This window comes from Bubalus bubalis, chromosome 10 (assembly GCF_019923935.1).
Source record: "Bubalus bubalis isolate 160015118507 breed Murrah chromosome 10, NDDB_SH_1, whole genome shotgun sequence".
Classification (NCBI taxonomy): Eukaryota; Metazoa; Chordata; class Mammalia; order Artiodactyla; family Bovidae; genus Bubalus; species Bubalus bubalis.
The window spans coordinates 14,223,084-14,243,514 of NC_059166.1; the positions used below are offsets into that span (position 1 = coordinate 14,223,084).

Sequence of the window (20,431 nt, forward strand, 5' to 3'; positions counted from 1 at the left end):
GCCAAACTATGGTGCAGATGACACCACCCTTATGGTAGAAAGTGAAGAGGAATTAAAAAGCCTCTTGATGAAAGTGAAAGAGGAGAGTGAAAAAGTTGGCTTAAAGCTCAACATTCTGAAAACTAAGATCATGGCATCTGGTCCCATCACTTCATGACAAATAGATGGGGAAACAGTGGAAACAGTGACAGACTTTATTTTTTCGGGCTCCAAAATCACTGCAGATGGTGACTGCAGCCATGAAATTAAAAGATGCTTACTCCTTGGAAAGTTATGAACAATCTAGATAGTAAATTGAAAAGCAGAGACATTACTTTGCCAACAAAGGTCCATCTAGTCAAGGCTATGGTTTTTCCAGTGGTCATTTATGGATGTGAAAGTTGGACTGTGAAGAAAGCTGAGCGCCAAAGAATTGATGATTTTGAACTGTGGTGTTGGAGAAGACTCTTGAGAGTCCCTTGGACTGCAAGGAGATCCAACCAGTCCATTCTAAAGGAGATCAGCCCCGGGATTTCTTTGGAAGGACTGATGCTAAAGCTGAAACTCCAATACTTTGGCCACCTCATGCGAAGAGTTGACTCATTGGAAAAGACTCTGATGCTGGGAGGGATTGGGGGCAGGAGGAGAAGGGGATGACAGAGGATGAGATGGCGGGATGGCATCACTGCCTCGATGGACATGAGTTTGAGTGAACTCCGGGAGTTGTTATGGACAGGGAGGCCTGCTGTGCTGCAATTCATGGTGTCGCAAACAGTCGGACACAACTGAGTGACTGAACTGACTGAAACTATGGTGGGTTTGACTATGCCAAAGCCTTTGACTGTGTGGATCACAATAAACTGTGGAAAATTCTGAAAGAGATGGGAATACCAGACCACCTGACCTGCCTCTTGAGAAATCTATGTGCAGGTCAGGAAGCAACAGTTAGAACTGAACATGGAACAACAGACTGGTTCCAAATAGGAAAAGGAGTATGTCAAGGCTGTATATTGTCACCATGCTTATTTAACTTCTATGCAGAGTACATCATGAGAAACGCTGGGCTGGAAGAAGCACAAGCTGGAATCAAGATTGCTGGAAGAAATATCAATAACCTCAGACATGCAGATGACACCACCCTTATGGAGAAAGTGAAGAGGAACTAAAAAGCCTCTTGATGAAAGTGAAAGAGGAGAGTGAAAAAGTTGGCTTAAAGCTCAACATTCAGAAAACTAAGATCATGGCATCTGGACCCATCACTTCATGGCAGATAGGTGGGGAAACAGTGGAAACAGTGTCAGACTTTATTTTTTCGGGCTCCAAAATCACTGCAGATGGTGACTGCAGCCATGAAATTAAAAGACGCTTACTCCTTGGAAGGAAAGTTATGACTAACTTAGATAGCATATTGAAAAGCAGAGATATTACTCTGCCAACAAAGGTCCATCTAGTCAAGGCTATGGTTTTCTTAGTGGTCATTTATGGATGTGAGAGTTGGACTGTGACGAAAGCTGGGTGCCAAAGAATTGGTGCTTTTGAACTGTGGTGTTGGAGAAGACTCTTGAGACTCCCTTGGACTCCAAGGAGATGCAACCAGTCCATCCTAAAGGAGATCAGTCCTGGGTGTTCACTGGAAGGACTGATGCTAAAGCTGAAACTCCAATACTTTGGCCACCTCATGCAAAGTGTTGACTCATTGGAAAAGACTCTGATGCTGGGAGGGAATGGGGGCAGGAGGAGAAGGGGATGACAGAGGATGAGATGGCTGGATGGCATCACCGACTCGATGGACGTGAGTTTGAGTGATCTCCAGGAGTTGGTGATGGACATGGAGGCCTGGCGTGCTGCGATTCATGGGGTCGCAAAGAATCAGAGACTACTGAGTGACTGAACTGAAGTGAACTGAACGGAAACTATGGTGGAGGTAATGAAGGTAATGGTGACCTCCTTCAAAAGGTCCCATGCATGTACTGCTACACTCAGTGCCCTGCAGCAGGCCACCACTGACCCACGCCTCCGCCAGAGACTCCTGGACACTCACGGGCAAGTCTGGGTCAGTCTCTTGTGGAGTCACTGCTCTTTTCTCCTGGGTCCTGGAGCACACAAGGTTCTGTTTGTGCCCACCAAGAGTTTGTTTCCCAGACTGTGTAAGTTCTGGCACCTCTATGGTGGGGTTAATGACGACCTCCTCCAAGAGGGCTTATGCTATACCCAAGTCTGCTGCACCCAGAGCCCCTGCACCTGCGGCAGTCCACCGCTGACCCGTGCTCCACAGGAGATGCTCACAGTTCTGTCTCTGTCTCTGAGGGGTCTCTGGGTCCTGGTGTGTACAAGGTTTGTTTGAGCCCTATGAGGGTCTCTGGAGGGTATGGGGTTTCATTCTTGAATACGATTTTGCCCCTCCTATCATCTTGCTGGGGCTTCTCCTTTGTTCTTGGATCTGGGATATCTCCTCAGAGCCTCTCCAGCACTGCACAGCCGCTGCTCCAGCGCCTACCATCTTGCTGGGGCTTCTCCGCTCCTCTTCCTCATAGGCAGTTTGTTTCTCACACCTAGTCTCTTACTAAACACCCTCATCTTCACAGATTCCATTCAAATCTGGTCCAAAATTACATCTCCTGGACTACTTGCATAGTCCCCTGCATCCTCTCTAATTCAGATCATGCATACATAACCACCAGGTTCATCTTCCTAAAACGCAAGGTTCTGATCTTGTCATACCCTACAGTGCACAGCACAGCCTCCACAACAAAGAATTGTCATCTGTCCAAAATGTCAGGAATGCTGAGGTTGACAAACCTTGTCCTATACTCGTACCCTGGGGTACAGAAGTCACTCCTCTATTCTATAATATAGTCACTCTAATCTATAAAAATTCCACTGTAACTAGATGCATTTGACTCATCCAGTGTTCACAGCTATATTATGTACACCTTATCCTCTACCCCCTGTACTCATAATGCTTTTATTCAAAGATTATTTACCGAGAATCTACATCTATTAGGTTGCAGGCCCAGACAGTAAGCAAAGGGGGCAGGCACCACATCTGAGTTATTTCCAGACACCCCACGTATACAATAAGGATTTGGTGAGAATAAAGACAGTTCTCTCTGCACTTCATTTTCCACCTAAAAACAACAATTCTGATACAGATTTGCAAAAAGAAAGAGGTATATACATCTGTTGACATCTAGTACAATTCAGAAAGGTCCTGCCTAAACTTCCCACTAAGAATGAAACTAACAGGTGCTCATGAGCCTATTGAAAGTTAATTGTCAGTTAAGAATAATATTCACCAAAACTGAAAAAGACATATGTACCTCAATGACTCCCCTAGTGGCTTAGATGGTAAAGAATCTGCCTGCAATGCAGGAGACCTGGGTTCAATCCCTGGGCTGGGAAGATCCCCTGGAGAAGGGAATAGCACCCCACTCCAGTATTTCTGACTGGAGAATTTCATGGACAGAGGAGGCTGGCAGGCTATAGTCTATAGGGTCACAAAGAGTCAGACACAACTGAGCAACTAACACTTTCACATTTTCACTCTTCACACCAATGTTCATTGCAACACTTTATAATAGCTAGAACATGGAAGCAACCTAGATGTCCATCAACAGATGCATGGTTATAAAGAAGCAGTGGTACATATACACAATGGAATACTACTCAACCATAAAAAGGAATGCATTTGAGTCAGTTCTAATGTGAGGCAGATCAACCTAGAGCCTATTATACAGAGTAAAGTAAGTCAGAAAGAGAAAAAAAATATTGTATATTAATGCATATATACAGAATCTAGAAAGATGGTACTGATGAACCTATTTTCAAGGCAGCAATAGAGATGTAGACAGAGATTTATGGACAAGGGCTGGGGAGAGGAAGGAGAGAGTGAGATGGAGACAGTAGCATGGAAGCATATACACTACCATATATAAAATAGATAGCTTATGGAAATACACTGTATGACTCAGAGTAACTCAAACCAGGGCTCTGTAATACCTAGAGGGGTGGGAAGGGGTGGGAAAGGTTGGGCGGAAGGTTCAAGAGGGAAGGGACATATGTACATCTATGACTAATTCATGCTGCTGTATGGCAAAAATCAAACAAATTTTGTAAAGCAATCATCAATCAAAAATAAGTATAGAAAATAGCATTTCAATATAAAGCTCTAATAGTTAAAATCAATATAAAGTAACTTAAACCTAGAGAAAAAGACTATTCCAGCATGCAATAAAACATGCTTCAATCTTTATCTTACCTTACATTACAATAGTAATTTTAATTTTCCCAATATCTTAGTCTTTTTCTGAAAATAAACTTTAAAAATAACCGGAGAACCCCCTCCCCTCAAATTTCATATATATGTCTTCATCTAAAAATAGAGATGAATAAAGATCTCTAAGGTCAAATGGGAAGTGAAACTGGGGTGTTGTTTCGGGGGCTCTGAAGAGCTTCCGCACCATAGACCTTTATGTCTCAGTGCAGAAAGAATTCAGCAAGAGGCAAAGTGATACATAAGAAGTGATTTACTAGAATCACCTGGGCTTCCCAGGTGACAGATGGTAGTGTGGCAGTTCCGGGTTCAATCCCTGGGTGGAGAAGATCCCCTGCGAAGGAAATGGCAGCCCACTCCAGTATTCTTGCCTGGAGAATTCCATGGATAAAGCAGCCTGGCGGGCTACAGACTATAGGGTTGAAAAGAATCAGGCACAACTGAGTGACTAACACACACACACTAGAACAGGATGCTTGTGAGGTTAACAAGTGGGTGGGAAAGCGGGTGTCGCATGAACTTACTGGGCAATAGTTTCATAATCAAAGGAAAAGTGGGGAGAAGAGCTTCTGCGTCTTTCTTGAGTAGATTTCATGCTTCCACCATTAGTTCCTCCTCCAGGTTAAGCAGGGAGTTTTCTTGTCCTTACATGGTCACGCGAGGTCCACAAATTATTGTTTTTATGTTTTATGTTTTTATGCAGAGAGCATGTCCTATGGATCATTAACTTACTGAGTTCACTGGGCAGGATGGGGGTGTCATGCCACCATTGTTTTATTGTCCTGGGGCATGTCACGAGCTTCTCTTACATGGTTTTGCTGCTAAGCAAACCTGCTTTCTTGAATAATTATTCTTTCTTGAGTAATTATTAATAATTTCTTGAGAAATTATTAACTTACAGGGGTCTCCCATATTTTTTACTTAAATCCCCTAGTTGGATTAACTATCATCACCTATTTTGTCCCTTCACTTCACCCCTGTCAAAAGTAACATGAAAATGTACATATAAACAATCAGGACTCCCACAAATATTACTCCCCAGTGTAACACAGAGGAAAGTACATGCTCTATTCCCAAAGACTCAGGCTGGAATTTTTGCTTACTAGCTGTGTCATTCTATGACAATGAACTTACACTTTGAAGCACAATCAGAAAATGAAAATGCTAAGGTTATTGTGAGAATTAAAGACTAACATTTACAAAGTGCCTATCAGATCAAAAAGCTACCATAGTTTTAATATTCTTTTAACAAATCACTCCCTTGCAAACATCCCTCAAACAGTTAACCACGATCTATAGGATCTGGCTTCTACCTGACCTCCACTCCTACAGTCTTTTGCTCTGTTGGCTCTAGAATTCCATCAAATCCTGGAATAAGCCATGCACCTTCGGCCTCCTTCCTCTGCTTATTATGCAGATCTTTGCATTGCCACCTCAACATTCCAAACTTTGTCCAAAGCCTCAGAAACCTTCTTGAGCACCCAAAGTCCTTAGCCATGCCCTTCCAGTCAGCCCATTCTCTACCCTCTTATGTTGTTTTATAGGGCTTCCCAGGTGGGCTAGTGCTACAGAATCTGCCTGCCAATGCAGGAGATGTAAGAGACTCTGGTTCAATACCTGGGTTGGGAAGATGTTTTAAATTATTATGTTGTTTTATATTCCTCTTTCATTCACTGAAACTGTCAACTGCCAATTTCTTTCCCATCAGAATGTAAACTCCCTGAAGGTCAAGACTTCTGTCTTTTCAACCATGTGTCTCCAGGACTTAGCACCAGGGCCAGGGTGGGGTGAGAGACAGGACTCAGGTGCAAAATTTAAGAGGATGCCCAAAATTTCAGCAACCAAGAAAAATATTAATTTAAGGCAATATTCTAAAAAATAAAAATAAACGCAGAAAACCATGATGAACTATAAAAAATTTTACACAAATACTTATTCCAGGACTTGACGGAATTCTAGAGCCAACAGAGCAAAAGACTGTAGGAGTGGAGGTCAGGTAGAAGCCAGATCCTATAGATCGTGGTTAACTGTTCGAGGGATGTTTGCAAGGGAGTGATTTGTTAAAAGAATATTAAAACTATGGTAGCTTTTTGATCTGATAGGCACTTTGTAAATGTTAGTTATTCAGCATTTGCAGGATCCACCTTGATCCCCGCCCTGCTTCACAAAGGACTTGATAACAACTTAACTGAGCACCTGTGTGTTGCATGCTAAGTCTGACTTTGCGACACCACAGACCATAGGCCACCAAGAGTAGGTTGCCATTTGCTCCTGGGGGCGGGGGGCGGGCGGGGGGCGGAAATCTTCCCGATCCAGGGATCGAACCTCTTGTCTTCTGCATTTGCTTACCACACCGCCAACTATAAACTCTCCTGGAGGCTGCAGAAAGGCAAAAGTGGGAAAACTGCAAAAGACAGGAATTCGGACATTCGGGAGCTTACATCCTTTGGCTTCACTGCGTTCTGACCAAAATCGAAACTGGGGAATGCAATGTCACCACTTAAATGCACAGAGTTAAAACTTCAGTATGACACGTACGGTACAACTTGCTATAGAAGACTTAGCAATGAATACTTCCACCCTTTCCTCCATCACTAGAAAATCATGGCCAAGGGCCTTCAGACTCAGGGAGTCAGGTTTGGAACTCCCAGGACAGGATGACTGATTCATTCACTCATTGATTCTGGAATAGGATTACAGTGTGTGCTTGGCACTTGAAAGGAAACCCCGGAGAGTACAGTAGATATATATTTAATAAGCTTAAACGTCCGTGATTAAAGCAAGGTGGCTGAGGAACAATGGTCTAAAGTAAAAAAACAAACACGCTTACAAAAAAGAAGCGACTGTCCCCGTCTCATCCCTTCAGCAAGGGCCCAAGGAGATTCAAGTCAGTCGGGGTCTCCCGCCACTGAGGAGGCAGGACCAGCTCCGCGCGCCTGAGGGACGCGGCCCCACCCACCGCTGCCCAGGGCTCTCCGCCTCCCCCGCCTCCTGAGAGAAACGCGGGGGACCCCAGCGCGCAAGCGCCAACCCGCCAACTCCAAGGCGGCCGCCCGCCACCAGCGCTTGCGCGAAAGCGCTGAGCAGGGGGAGGGGCGAAACTAGAAGGAGAGAGGAGCGCGCCTAAATCCTAGAGAGGCGGGCTAAGCCGAGCTGGGGGGAGGGTTCATCTTCCGGAAAGTCTGCATTCTCGAACAGTCAGGAGTCGCCGCTCATCAAACTCCCGCTGGAGAGATGACCGGAGGAAGTCGGCCGTGCTCTGCACCCATCGGAGTTGCTCAGACACAAGCCGGAGCCGCCTTCAGGATGAAATTAGGACCCGCCGGAGACCGGTCCCTCAGACTGCAGGAAAGCGTGGCGGGAACGCGCGTGCGTGGTAGGAGCCCTCCACGTGCGGCCGAGGAGAGGCCTCCCCGCGCTCCGAGGCCCCGCCCCGGCTCCGCCCCCGGCCTCCGCATCTTTCCGGACGAGCGGAGCTGGAGAGGGAGGAAGGAGGCTGGGCCTGGCGGCTCGGCCCCGCCTCGGCAGCCTCCCATTGGGCGCGAGTGAGGGGACGCCCTCCCGCCGCCCTCCCATTGGATCGCGCGTGCGAACTGCGCGCCCCATTGGGCCGTGCGGATTTGGGCACCAAATTCAAAGATTTTAAAAGTACCAGCTGGCGCCTTTTGGAAGATAAGAGCTCTGAGAAGCTGGCCGATCGCACTCCTCCTGCGGCCGCAGCTCTCTCACCTGAGACCGACCCCTCTCTTACCCCTGGCATGAGCCGGCGGCCCTGCAGCTGCTCCCTACGGCCGCTCTCCGGTTCCTGCCGCTGCAGCTACGGCGCCCTGACAGCCGCCGGGCGCCCTTGCCCCTCGGACGGTGGGTGAGAGGAGAGGGTGCGAGCGGGGCGCGCCTTCCAGAAGGGGTGCCCGGCGGGGGAATGACGGTGGCGGGATGTGGGGGGCGGTGGACAACGACCTGGACCCGACACCCTCCCGAGTCCAGCCGTGCGGCCCCTTGCTGGGTCTCGGGAGGGCGGACGGCTGTTCCCCCGGGACCTGGAGGAAGAAGGCAAGGGGGAGGCCGGAGAGGGGAAGCAGAGGTCCCGGGGCAGGATGGCCGGCGCGCCTGGGTCCGGCTGTGCCGGCGAGCCGGGGCGCCAGCCCCCCTGGGAGGTGCGGGTCGGGGCCTCCTCACCCTGGGCAGGGCTGCCTACCTCCACCCCGCGGGCCCGGGCGCCAAATGCCCCCTGCCGCCCCTCCCCCACCCCTGAGTCTCGGCGCTGACAGGGCCCGCGAGCCAGCGGCCCTCGGGGTCCAGCCGGGTGCCCGACCCCTCACTTCAGCGCCCCTTCTCCACTCCTGCCCCGCATTCAGGTCGGAAGTCAGTCCTCCCAGGTTTTCGCCACCTCAGTCTTCCTGGCGGGCGCGGGAGATCGTGCTCGCTGTTATCTCCCGCCTCCTCCGCCGGTCCGCGCCCTGAGGGCCACCCCTTCGACCCCTCGGGATTTCCAGGGTCTCCCCTTCTCCAATCCCCGCCAAATGAAGGGACCCCTCTCATCGGGCCAAGACTCTGTTGGGGATGTCCGAACAAAAACGTTTAATTTCTCCTTTTTCCCCCCCTTGAACCCAGTGAGTGACTCAGTCTCAAGGCCTGGACTGAAATGGAAGGAGGGAAAAGGGCATTTTTAATGCAGAAACCCCGAATTTGTCCAAATGTAGCTGATTTTGAAGAATTTGGGAAGACGATCTGAGAAGTGAAGAATTAGTTTTTTTTTTTTTTCCCCCCTGTGCTTCTGGAGACCCAATCTTTTATTCCAGCTCTTGGGTGGAATGGAAGGCACCCAAATGAATGCTTAACTTTTATCCTCTTTGTTGCTGTCTCTTAAAAAGACCCAGCTGCATTCATTTTACTTTAGAAATTGTGAAAAATTTTAGAAGTTAACAACTTGATGGTGTATATTTGGTAATCACTGAAAGACGCTCCTTTCTTTAGAAAAGGAATCTAGAAGACTCAAAAAATAATTGAACAGGTTAAGTCTTAGTCTAGAAATCCCTGACTCAAAACCCTCTGAAATTCTGGAGATTGGTGGCTTTAAGAAGAGATTTTTTTGGTTGCTTAACTCCAGTTGTCTACTACCTTGCCCCTCACGAGAGTATTTGCTGTCCCCTAGATTTTTTTCTATATTTGAAAATTTGAGAAAATGAAATGTAAAAATCTGTTGCGTTCAAATATTTCTGAAATAGGCTTTTCTAAAATATTCTCTTGGGGATTATGACTGATTTTTGCAGTTTATGGCAGCAGGTCTTGAGGCTCTTTTAAAGGACTAGCCATGCCTCATTGGTACTGGGCACATGCTGGTTATCTTGTAGGTACTGGAGGTTGTAGTACTTAATTATTTAGCATTGGGATAGCTGTAAAGATTTTTTAACTTTAAGCACTATAGTCTTTATAAGTATTATATTTTACTATGAAATGTTAAATCTACATTGGGAAGTTAAAGAGAAGTTAACTTTGTACAGTTAACTACCTAATACCACTTTTTCATGATTGGACTATTGAGTTGGTAAATAAGAGGTTTTAAAAATGCAATGGTGAATCTTTACCAACTCCATGAGGTAGATATTATGGATATAGTATCTCCATTTTAAAGAAATTGAAAGACCAATTCAATGTTCTAGATCACAAAATGGCAAAAGGCTGAGCCAGGACTTTCATTTGAAGTTGGATTTGATTCCTAGGGAAAAATATAATCTGAAATGCATAAGTCTGTGTAGAATGTATTTTGCCACTTTGAACATGTTCGTGATTTAAATATAAAGAATATGAAGGGTTTGGCTTACAAAAATAACACAGTGAAAATAGATTCTGTTTATTAAACTATATGTGATGGAAACTCTACCATGCATTTAGTCCAGTTTGGTTTTCTTACCTGCATTTTATACATGAGGAAACAAGCTTTAAGAGTTAACTTGCTCAGTTTTTTGTTTTTCACCTGAGATGCTCATGATTTAAACCCAGGGTATTCACATCTAATACAGTGTATCACCAACCTCTGTTGACTTTACCTTTCTGAAAAGATCTCAGATCTATTCAGTTATCCTTATTTGCCCTGCAGTTGTGTACCCAACTCTAGACTCCTGTGATAAGCATTTCCAACTACCCTCCCTGCTTTCACTTGTATTGGATTAGCCAAGAAGTTTGTTCAAATTTTTTCACAGGAGAAGTTTTCAAGTTTTTCCACAGTGTCTTTTGAAAAAACCCAATGAACTTCTTGGCCAACCCTATACCTTCCTATTCAGATAATCCAGTATTTTCCATAGCTGGCAATCATTTGTTTGTTTATTTGTGTGTTTGTGTGTTAGTTGCACAGCCATGTTTGACTCTTTGCGACCTCACAGACTATTCTGCCAGGCTCCTCTGTCCATGGGACCATGGAATTCTCCAGGCAAGAATACTGGAGTGGATTGCCATTCCCTTCTCCAGAGATCTTCTCGACCCAGAAATCGATCCCTAGTCTCCTGCATTACAGGCAGATTCTTTACTGTTTGAGCTACAGGGAAATCCTAGTGTTAACCAGATGTCTCACTTAGAACCCCTCAGAGGCTCTTTATTACATGATGAATAAAACCAGTCTACCCTAAAAATCCTGTAGCATTCTATACCTCTTCAACATTAATTTCAATCCTTATCCCCCTATCATATACTGAATCACAGCCCTGCAGGCCTTCCTCTTCCTTGAAAGTTCAACACTTTTCCTTCCAGGGTCCACCTCTGTCTGGATTTTCACAAGGCTTTCAAGATACCAGGATTTCACCTTCAAAAGATCTATGGCTAGTTTCTTTCCTTCTCAAGACTCTGTCACTAAGTAGGCATTGGGTAAATGAAGTGGCAGAGCTAGACTCTCTATTGCTCATTCGCTCAGTTGTGTCCAGCTTTTTGCGACCCCATAGACTGCAGCATGCCAGGCTTCCCTGTCCTTCACTGTCTCCTGGAGTTTGCTCAAATACATGTCCACTGAATCAGTGATGCCATCCAACCATTTCATCCTCTTTCGTCCCCTTCTTCTGCCTTCAGTCTTTCACAGCATCGGGGTCTTTTGAGTCTGTTGTTCACATCAGGTGGCCAAAGTATTTGAGCTTCAGCTTCAGTCCTTGTAATGAATATTCAAGGTTGATTTCCTTTAGGATTGACTCTTAGCCCTCATCTTTCTGATTCAAGAGGTCTCCGAACCGTGAGATTTATATATATATATATACTTTTTTAATGATCCTTATGACTCAGCTGGTAAAGGATCCACCTGCAATGCGGGAGACCTGCGTTTGATCCCTGGTTTGGGGAGATCCCCTGGAGAAGGGAAAGGCTACCACTCCAGCATTCTGGCCTGGAGAAGTCCATGGGGTCACCAAGAGTTGGACATGACTGAGCGTTGGCTGAGTGTCTTTCACTTCACATTCTACCTCAGAGTTTTGAACATATGTTTGGAAATGTTGGAAATTGTTGACTTCTAAACAATTATAAAGTAGCTGAATCATTATTAGCTCTGAACTTAAGGAACTGTCCATAGTCTTGAGAACAATGTTGAATGAACAGGGTTCTGTAGGATAGTCTTTCAGTAACTGAGTTGTAAAGGCAGCAGAGGAAGAATACCTTTGAAAAGAATTGAGTTTCTGAAATATAGTTTCAGGCCTCTTCCCTTTAGGATTTCCCAGGTGGTACTAGTGGTAAAGAGCCTACCTGCCATTTGCAGGAAACAAAAAAGACGGGATTCTATCCCTGGGTCATAGAAGATCCCCAGGAGAAGGGCATGGCAACCCACTCCAGTATTCTTGCCTGGAGAATTCCATGGACAGAGGAGTCTGGTGAGCTATATAGTCCATAAGGTCACAAAGTGTGACACGACTGAACATGCCCATTCCCTTTAGGGAACTAGACAAAATAAAACATGTCTTTGTTGGTGGTTTCTTTATCTTCAGATAACTTGGGTGGTCTTAGCTAAATCATACTTAATTCCTTACTTGAGGCAAAAATGAAAATATCAGAATTTTTTACTCTTTTCTGAGTACAAGGGAACAACTCAGAATAATTTGTTCTAGAGTTAGGGTTAATTGGGGGAATATTTATGTCCCTAAACTTTTAATTTAAACTTAATTAAAAGAAAGTTTCTATCTACAAGGTGTCCTTTAGTGCTTAGCAGTTCTGTTCTAAGTAAAAACAGTAAATTCCATATGAACAGATTACCATGTTTAGTACAGACTAAACATACTGACTGTACTTAGGTATATTTACTTACAGGATAAATTGTTACCTACCTGTGATTGGTTTGCAGGAGGTATAGTACAGTAGATGGGGGGGAGTACATTAGAAGCACATACACTCTGCCTTAAAAAATGCTAAACAGTTTTCTTAAACCCATCTACTATATTCCTTCCCAGCCACTATTGCCTGCCAGAAATCCTAATCATCTTTTAAAACAGCAGTTCTTAACTGAGAATGGGGGAGATTTGCCTCTGCTAACTTCCCCCACTCCAGTATTCTTGCCTGGAGAATCCCATGGACAAAGGAGCCTGGTGGGCTACAGTCCATGGGGTTGCAAAGAGTCGGATACGACTGAGCGACTAACACACACACCCACAACTTCCCCCTACTCCCAACATTTGGCAATAAATGGTTGCTGGAGACATTTTTTATTGTCCTGCTAGAGGAATAGCGGCTGCTAATGGCATCAGATAGCTAAAAGTTACTAAACATCCTGCAACAGACAGGACAACCCCCAGCAAAATCATCCTGCCCCAGAAGTCACTAGTGTGGTTAATTTGTGCCTGTGTGCTTAGTCGCTTAGGCGGATTCTAAACACTACCATGATGCCCCCTGGGAAACTCCCAGTGGTTAACTTACAAATGATTAAATTTATTGGCTCTTTAGTCCTTTCTCTAAACTTCCCATAGATTTTGTGATTAATTATTATAAGACTTAAAATTGTTGTTTAGTCGCTAAGTTGTGTCCAGCTCTTTGCAACCCCATGGATTGTAGCACACCAGGCTCCCCTGTTCTTAGGTATTCCCAGAGTCTGCTCAAATTCTTGTCCATTGAGTTGGTGATGCTATGTAACCATCTCATCCTCTGCCGCCCCCTTCTCCTTTTGCCTTCAGTCTTTCCCAGCATCAGGGTCTTTTCCAATGAGTCAGTTATAATAATTACTAACATTTAAATATATAAGTTTTTTGCAACTTTTATCAAAACTGTTTTAACCCTTATATATTCCGTCTTCCATTATCTTAACCATATTTCTAGAAGTATTTGATTTCTCTAGGGATGTCTCTTACCTAAGGCCCTACTCTTGATGCATCATATTTCCTTATTCTGTAAGTACAGACTATTGGTTAAATAGTCCCTTTTGTCACTATTTTCTATTCAGATACGACTCTAAAAGCCAAATGGTATAGTTACACCAGATTTAAAAGCAGACTGTACTGAAGTACTCCCTCAAGAATAAGATATATGTACTTATTAGGTTTTAGTAATATTTTCTCACATTATACTTGGATAATTTCATAGCTAATTTCATGGTAAGTACACAGTTCTGAAAGGATGCAAAGTGATTAAATCTGTATCCCAAAGTTAAAGAAGTAGTGATATATGGAAATTTTGCCATCGGGCATAATGTTATGTTCTTTTTGTAGGTTGTAAAGAAGAAAGTTCCACTCTCTCTGTCAAAATGAAGTGTGATTTTAACTATAACCATGTTCATTCTGGAATTAAACCAGTAAAGCCTGATGACAGTAGAAGAAAAGGTTCCTACACTACTGCATATTTGGAAGGTTCTTATAAAGACTGCATTAAAGACTATGACAGGGTATCGGTTGTTGGGTCCCCCGTTGTGAGCCCCAGGATTGTAGAACTTGAACCTGAAAGCAAGCCATTGCATAACAAGGAAAATCAACACATACAACAAACACTTGATAGTTCCAATAACATACAAGAACTAGAGAACAGCGGGTATTATGAAGACAGTGGCTACTCTTCATTTTCCCAACGAAGTGGCCTCAGTGAACATGAAGACAGTAGCCTTGCCCTGGTGGAAAGTTGCAATGACAGTCCACAGTGCTGCCTGCTACGGACACAAAGCCCAGACCAGTATCCCAACAAAAACTTACTGCCAGCTCTTCATTTTGAAAAAGTGGTTTGTTCAACCTTAAAAAAAAATTGTAAACGAAATCCTAAAATAGATTGGGAGAAGCTGAAGGAATTTATATCCAGTGGAAATTTTAGACTACAGAATATAATTGGTAGGAAAATGGGCCTCGAATGTGTAGATATTCTTAGTGAACTCTTTCGAAGAGGACTCAAACATCTCTTAGCAAATATTTTAACACAACTCAGTGAGATGGACTTAATCAAGTAAGTATTGTTGCTCTGAGTGTATGTATTAGTATAATCCATAAATATTTTTGTTAGGTAGCTCAGCGCTACCAGCTCATGCAAAGATAGTAGTGTAGTCTTGCACTGTAGTTTTAATTGAGGTGATGAAAGTATGCTTTTAATCCAGCTACTTCAAATTTCATATTATGCTAGTGAAAGCTATTTCTGTTAGGTTAGGATCTTTGTTTCTTTTGGTTCTGAAATTGTTCATATCTAAGCTACATCTTCTGGTCATAACCATAAAAACAACAGCCTAGGGGTCTGCTGTACAGGTCCAATGGGAATTTGATTTTTGTCGCGCTTGAAAGTATGAAGTAATTATTTCTGTTCTTTTTAGACCATTTTCAAGTTTAAAAGTGATAAAAATGGAGAAACATACAAATGGGTCTGATTATGACTATTTCTTAGAAACCTTTTACTGACTGCCCTTTCTTCCTTATCCAACCAGAGAAAACCTTTTAGGATGAGGTAACAGAGAATTGCCATTGGAGAAGGCAATGGCAACCCACTCCAGTACTCTTGCCTGGAAAATCCCATGGACCGGGGAGCCTGATGGGCTGCCATCTATGGGGTTGCATAGAGTCGGGCACGACTGAAGCATCTTAGCAGCAACAGAGAATTAGGGCTTCCCTAGTGGACGGAGGAGCCTGGTAGGCTGCAGTCCATGGGGTCACTAGGAGTCGGGCACAACTTCACTTTCACTTTTCACTTTCATGCACTGGAGAAGGAAATGGCAACCCACTCCAGTGTTCTTGCCTGGAGAATCCCAGGGACGGGGGAGCCTGGTGGGCTGTCATCTATGGGGTTGCACAGAGTCGGACACGAAGTAACTTAGCAGCAGCAGCAGTAGTGGCTCAGTGGTAAAGAATCCGCCTGCCAATGCAGAAGACTTAGGTTTAGTCCCTGGGTCGGGAAGATTTGGAGAAGGAAATGGTAGCCCACTCCAGTATTCTTTTTTTTTTTTTTTTTTTTTTAATTGGAGGCTACTAACTTTACAGTATTGTAGTGGTTTTTGTGATACATTGACATGAATTAGCCATGGGTATACATGTGTCCCCCATCCTGAACCCCCCTCCCCATCCCACTCCAGTATTCTTGACTGGGAAATCCCATGGACAGAGGAACCTGGCAGGTTGTGTCCATGGGATCGCAAGAGTTGACACAACTTGGCAACTAAACTACAATGGAGAAAATGATTATCCAGAGTATTGGATTAGATTGCCTCCACCTTGGTTCATTTTTGGCTTTTTGAAAAAATTTCAGGAGTACTCTTTGTTACTTTACACTGGCCCATGAAATATAACTGAACCAAAACAGGCACAAGTATTTATTTTTATTATTGACTAGCTTCTTGAGGGATAATCAACATCACAACATTTTTGTTAACAAAATGGATTTTTTAAATTGATTTCTACTAGTAGCAATGTGTCACATGTTTGAAATTTGTCTAATGTTAATAAATAGCTATATATATACAATGGAGTTTCCGATTTGATATTTGTGGATATTGTGAAAAAATGAAGTGTTGGGGTTCCTAAGCCTAGATCTACTTAGAATTACTTGATGGTGAACTTTTTAAAAGGTGGGGGGCGGGGGGGAGCTCGAGCCCTGGCCCCCATTTTAGACCAACCAAACCCAAGTGACTAGGCATGGGCCATTCTTAAATCTTAAGCGCATGCCACAGGCAGTTCTAAGTATAGTCAGGTTTACGAAGCACTGCTAATAGAAATTTCTTTTTTGCACTGGTTGTGTTTCTGTAATATATTCATCTTAGCCTTCATGGTGCTTAATTGTTCCCTTTATGATCATTTATTTTTCCAGTGTGTCTAAAGTGAGCACAACTTGGAAGAAGATTCTGGAAGATGACAAGGTGGCATTGCAATTGTATAATAAAGCAATACAAAGAATTACTGTAAGTCTATGCAGTTGTTTTAAGATATAACAGCTAGTGCTCTCTACCTTTGAAATGGGAGAGGGAAATAGTAAACATAACAGATCTGGAAATCCTTTACATTCATAACTCATTAAAAGAAAATACAAAGATAAAGGGTCTGGGATTTTATCTGTTACAAAGTAGTAAAATTATCTACATATAGAAAATTTTTAGTGTAGGAAGGGAATTCACTCACTTTGCAAAATACTTAGTAACTTTGGAGATGTTTCTGAGAATAAAGATCAACACACGATTAAAATTTCAGACTTAGGAGTTGGCAGACTAAGGTCGAGTGTTGCTTAAATTCTCCAGGTTCAGTTTCTTTATCCATAAGCTGGTGTTAATGAAAAATTTTCTACCTCAATAGATTGTTTTGAATCCCTTCACAGCACTGATGTGACACTTGAATGTGACTATTGCCATCTACTGGTGGGTAGGAAGAATGACCTTTTGTTCTGGGGGTAGTGCTTTATAAATCGTGTATTAAATGCTGGGTATTAAGCATGTAAAGTTGCTTTCTCACAGTTTCTGATTCGTAGTTTCTCTCAGTAACTTAGTTGTTAGGCTTTAAATGTTTGAATAGTTGTGGGTGGCTGTGCTTACACACATGCAGGTAAATTGAATACAGGAATAAATCCTTTATATTCTCATTTGCCCTTTTTTACATGTACAAACATGATAAAAATTTCTGATTATTGAGAATATAGGATAATTTTTAATCCTATTCAAACTTTTTTTTAATTAGGAAAAAAACATTAAGTTTTCACCACACGCTTCGACCAGAGAGTATGTTTTATTCAGAACCCCTTTAGCATCTGTGCAAAAATCAGCAACCCAGACTCTCCCCAAAAAAGATGCTCGAACTAAGTTACCTGATCCAGGTGATCAGAAACATTCTACTTACAGTCGACACAGTGAATTCTCTGAGGTAATTTTTTGTTTATCAATAAATTGGAAACGAGGTATTTATTGTTAAAAGGTTTTAGAGAAAAAAAATAAATAAATAAAAGGATTTAGAGTAAGAAAACCGTTTATGACTCAAGTAATCAAATTAGGAAAGTACACAGAGGTGTCTTTCTATGCCAAAAATAATAGATATTATTTGGCATTGTTTATGATAGTTCAGTGGTGTTGAGCTCTAATTTAGAAACACTTAAGAGAATAAGGAGAAACCTTGAAGTTTCTTCTAAAACTTAAATACTACATTTCACAATTATTGCCTTTGATAACTGAGGAAGAGAGAGCTAAGCAAAAAGTCAATTTTATCAGGCATAGGTAGGGAAACATGGTAACCTTCATAGCTATATAAAGGTAAATGCCATATAATGTGAAAGGTTTTTTTTTAAAGAAAAGCTAGAGGTAAAAGAGCAACCAACTCCTGGTTTCACAGAAAAGGTGGCACTGATGTGGGAGTAGCGTTTATGAACTAGAGCATATTTGTAGCTTAATGCTACAATAACCACTGGGTCAGTTGACAGTGATCTGTTCCCACGTTGAGCAGTAAGATCCTGAAAGGCAGGAGTTGTGTTGGTGCTTTAATACGTGTATTGGGGAAGTGCCCTTGTTTTGACTAGCTAAATTACATTCAGTTCTTAGTAAAATATGTGTATGGATTTTCTTCTTTCTAGGTCGCCAAAACTTTGAAAAAGAATGAAAGCCTTAAAGCCTGTATTCGCTGTCAATCACCTGCAAAATATGATTGCTATTTACAACGGGCAACCTGTAAACGAGAAAGCTGTGGATTTGATTATTGTACGAAGTGTTTGTGTACTTATCATACCACCGAAGACTGTTCAAATGGCAAGCCCCTAAAAGCCAGTTATAAAATGGGTCCTGTGCCTGGTACTAAGAAAAGCAAGAAGAATTTACGACGATTATGATTGCTTATTACATCAATTGAGATTGATTATGAAGGCTAGTTAGAAAAATGTTAGGTTTTAACTAAAATAAAAAATGTATTGTGATGTTCAATTTTATGTTGAAATCAGTGTAATACATGGGATTTTTCCCTTCAGTGAAAAAAGAGGGTACACAACTTATTAAAATATTTTATAATTTAATAGTGAAAAATTTAAAATTCTCAATGTAAATCAGAAAATATAAATATTTTAAGGAAAAAAGGGAAACTGATGATTGTGATTCAGAGGTAAAATAAAATTCATTCCATTTTATGGTAAAGGAAGACCATGTCATTTTACCTAAACAGTCTTAAAAGTAAATCTTCTTTACCATCTATTAACAGATTATTTTATTTGCTTTACCAAATTAATAATATCTATTGAAATATCAGCTTCTGGTGTCTCCATGTAAATGTTTTGTCACCTTTGTTTTACCTCTTTTTTAGAGTGTATTTCCCAAAAAAGTATCCTTTGTAAAATTTTGCTTGTTTTCCTTATATGCAAAGTTTGAATGTTTTAATATTTTGTACATATGTAAATATTTCTGTGTTTTTTATGTCAGTAAGAAAATACATGTCTTTTGTATATATATGTAATTTTTTTCCTATTATGAATAAAATTGTTACAAGCTTGATAAAGAATATGAGTCTTTTATGTAGGTAAACATTTAAATCTTAGAAACAGCTGAAGAAGCTGTAGGAGACTGACGTGTGGAAAGGCATTGAGTGGGTCTTTGTCTCCTTATGGGAACCTTGTGAGATTGTTGTTCAGTCACTAAAGTGAAAGTGAAGTTACTCAGTCGTGTCCGACTCTGCGACCTCATGGACTGTAGCCTACCAGGCTCCTCTGTCCATGGGGTTTTCCAGGCAAGAGTTCTGGAGTGGTTTGCCATTTCCTTCTCCAGGGGATCTTCCCATCAGGGGTCAAACCCAGGTGTCCTGCACTGTAGGCAGATGCTTTACCGTCTGAGCCACCAGGGAAGATCATCTAATCAGTCACTAAGTCCTGTCCAACTCCAACCCCATGGACTGCAGCACGCAAGGATCCTTTGCCCTCTACTGTCTCCTGGAGTTTACTCAAACTTGTAGAATTACATATTCCAATTTCAATTTTCTTGCCACCGAGTATCTTAGTAGTGGAATTGGGTCTTGAAATAAGCATTTCAAGATGGATCAAAGCAAGATCATAAAACACACTTTGGGAAATTCTGGTGTATTCATTCATTCATTGCTTTTTCACTACCAAGAGGCTCTTTAGTTTTTGTTTTCTTTCTGCCATAAGGATGGTGTCATCTGCACATCTGAGGTTACTGATATTTCTCCCGGCAATCTTGATTCCAGCTTGTGCTTCCTCCAGCCTGGCATTTCTCATGATGTACTCTGCATATGAGTTAAATAAGCAGGGTGACAATAGGCAGCCTTGACGGACTACCTTAGCAATGTGGAACCAGTCTGTTGTTCCAATGTCGGGTTCTAATTGTTCTTGACCTGCATACAGGTTTCACAGGAGGCAGGTCTAGTGGTTTTCCCTAATTGAAGTCTGAATTTTGCAGTAAGAAACTCATGATCTGAGCCACAGTCAGCTCCAGCTATTATTTTTGCCTAGTGTGTAGAGCTCCATCTGCTGCAAAGAATGTAATTTGGTATTGACCGTCTGGTGATGTCCATGTTTAGTTTGTCTCTTGTGTTGTTGGAGGAGGGTGGTGTTTGCTATGACCAGTGTTTTTGATTCAGATTACCTTGATTCATCTCAATCGATGGGCTTCTTAGAGGCTTAAGGGCTTTGCCCTTGATCTCAGCAGGAAACCAAGATAGAGGATTTATCTTAAATGGATTATCTTAAATGGGTGTGTCTTTCTAATGGAATAAAATCTCCAATGAAATTAACAATGGTTTTCTTAAAGGAACTTTCAACAAACAAAAGCATTAAAGTATGTAATTTGAC

General features: G+C 42.5%; 1 protein-coding gene across 3 annotated transcripts; it reads left to right on the forward strand.

The window, feature by feature from the left end:
• The first annotated feature begins 7,981 nt into the window (after nucleotides 1–7,981).
• On the forward strand, nucleotides 7,982–19,128 carry FBXO5 (F-box protein 5). Of its 3 annotated transcripts, none has more exons than XM_006080198.4 (5): nucleotides 7,982–8,113; nucleotides 13,918–14,635; nucleotides 16,478–16,568; nucleotides 17,335–17,517; nucleotides 18,218–19,128. In XM_006080198.4, exons 1-5 carry the CDS (start codon nucleotides 8,011–8,013, stop codon nucleotides 18,467–18,469), a joined length of 1,347 nt encoding a protein of 448 aa, XP_006080260.1. In that variant the 5' UTR covers nucleotides 7,982–8,010; the 3' UTR covers nucleotides 18,470–19,128. The 3 variants fall into 3 exon arrangements, with proteins under 3 accessions (XP_006080260.1, XP_044780005.1, XP_006080262.1); XM_044924070.2 differs by having other exon boundaries at nucleotides 17,335–17,568; nucleotides 17,600–18,240; XM_006080200.4 differs by lacking the exon at nucleotides 17,335–17,517.
• Nucleotides 19,129–20,431: the final 1,303 nt, after the last annotated feature.

Bases quoted from the DNA above. Each gene is read 5' to 3' on its own strand.
- FBXO5 (XM_006080198.4), top strand. From the start codon at position 8,011: ATGAGCCGGCGGCCCTGCAGCTGCTCCCTACGGCCGCTCTCCGGTTCC. The intron at 8,114-13,917 runs GTGGGTGAGAGG...TTCTTTTTGTAG, and splicing joins GCGCCCTTGCCCCTCGGACG to GTTGTAAAGAAGAAAGTTCC. The intron at 16,569-17,334 runs GTAAGTCTATGC...TTTTTTAATTAG, and splicing joins AAGCAATACAAAGAATTACT to GAAAAAAACATTAAGTTTTC.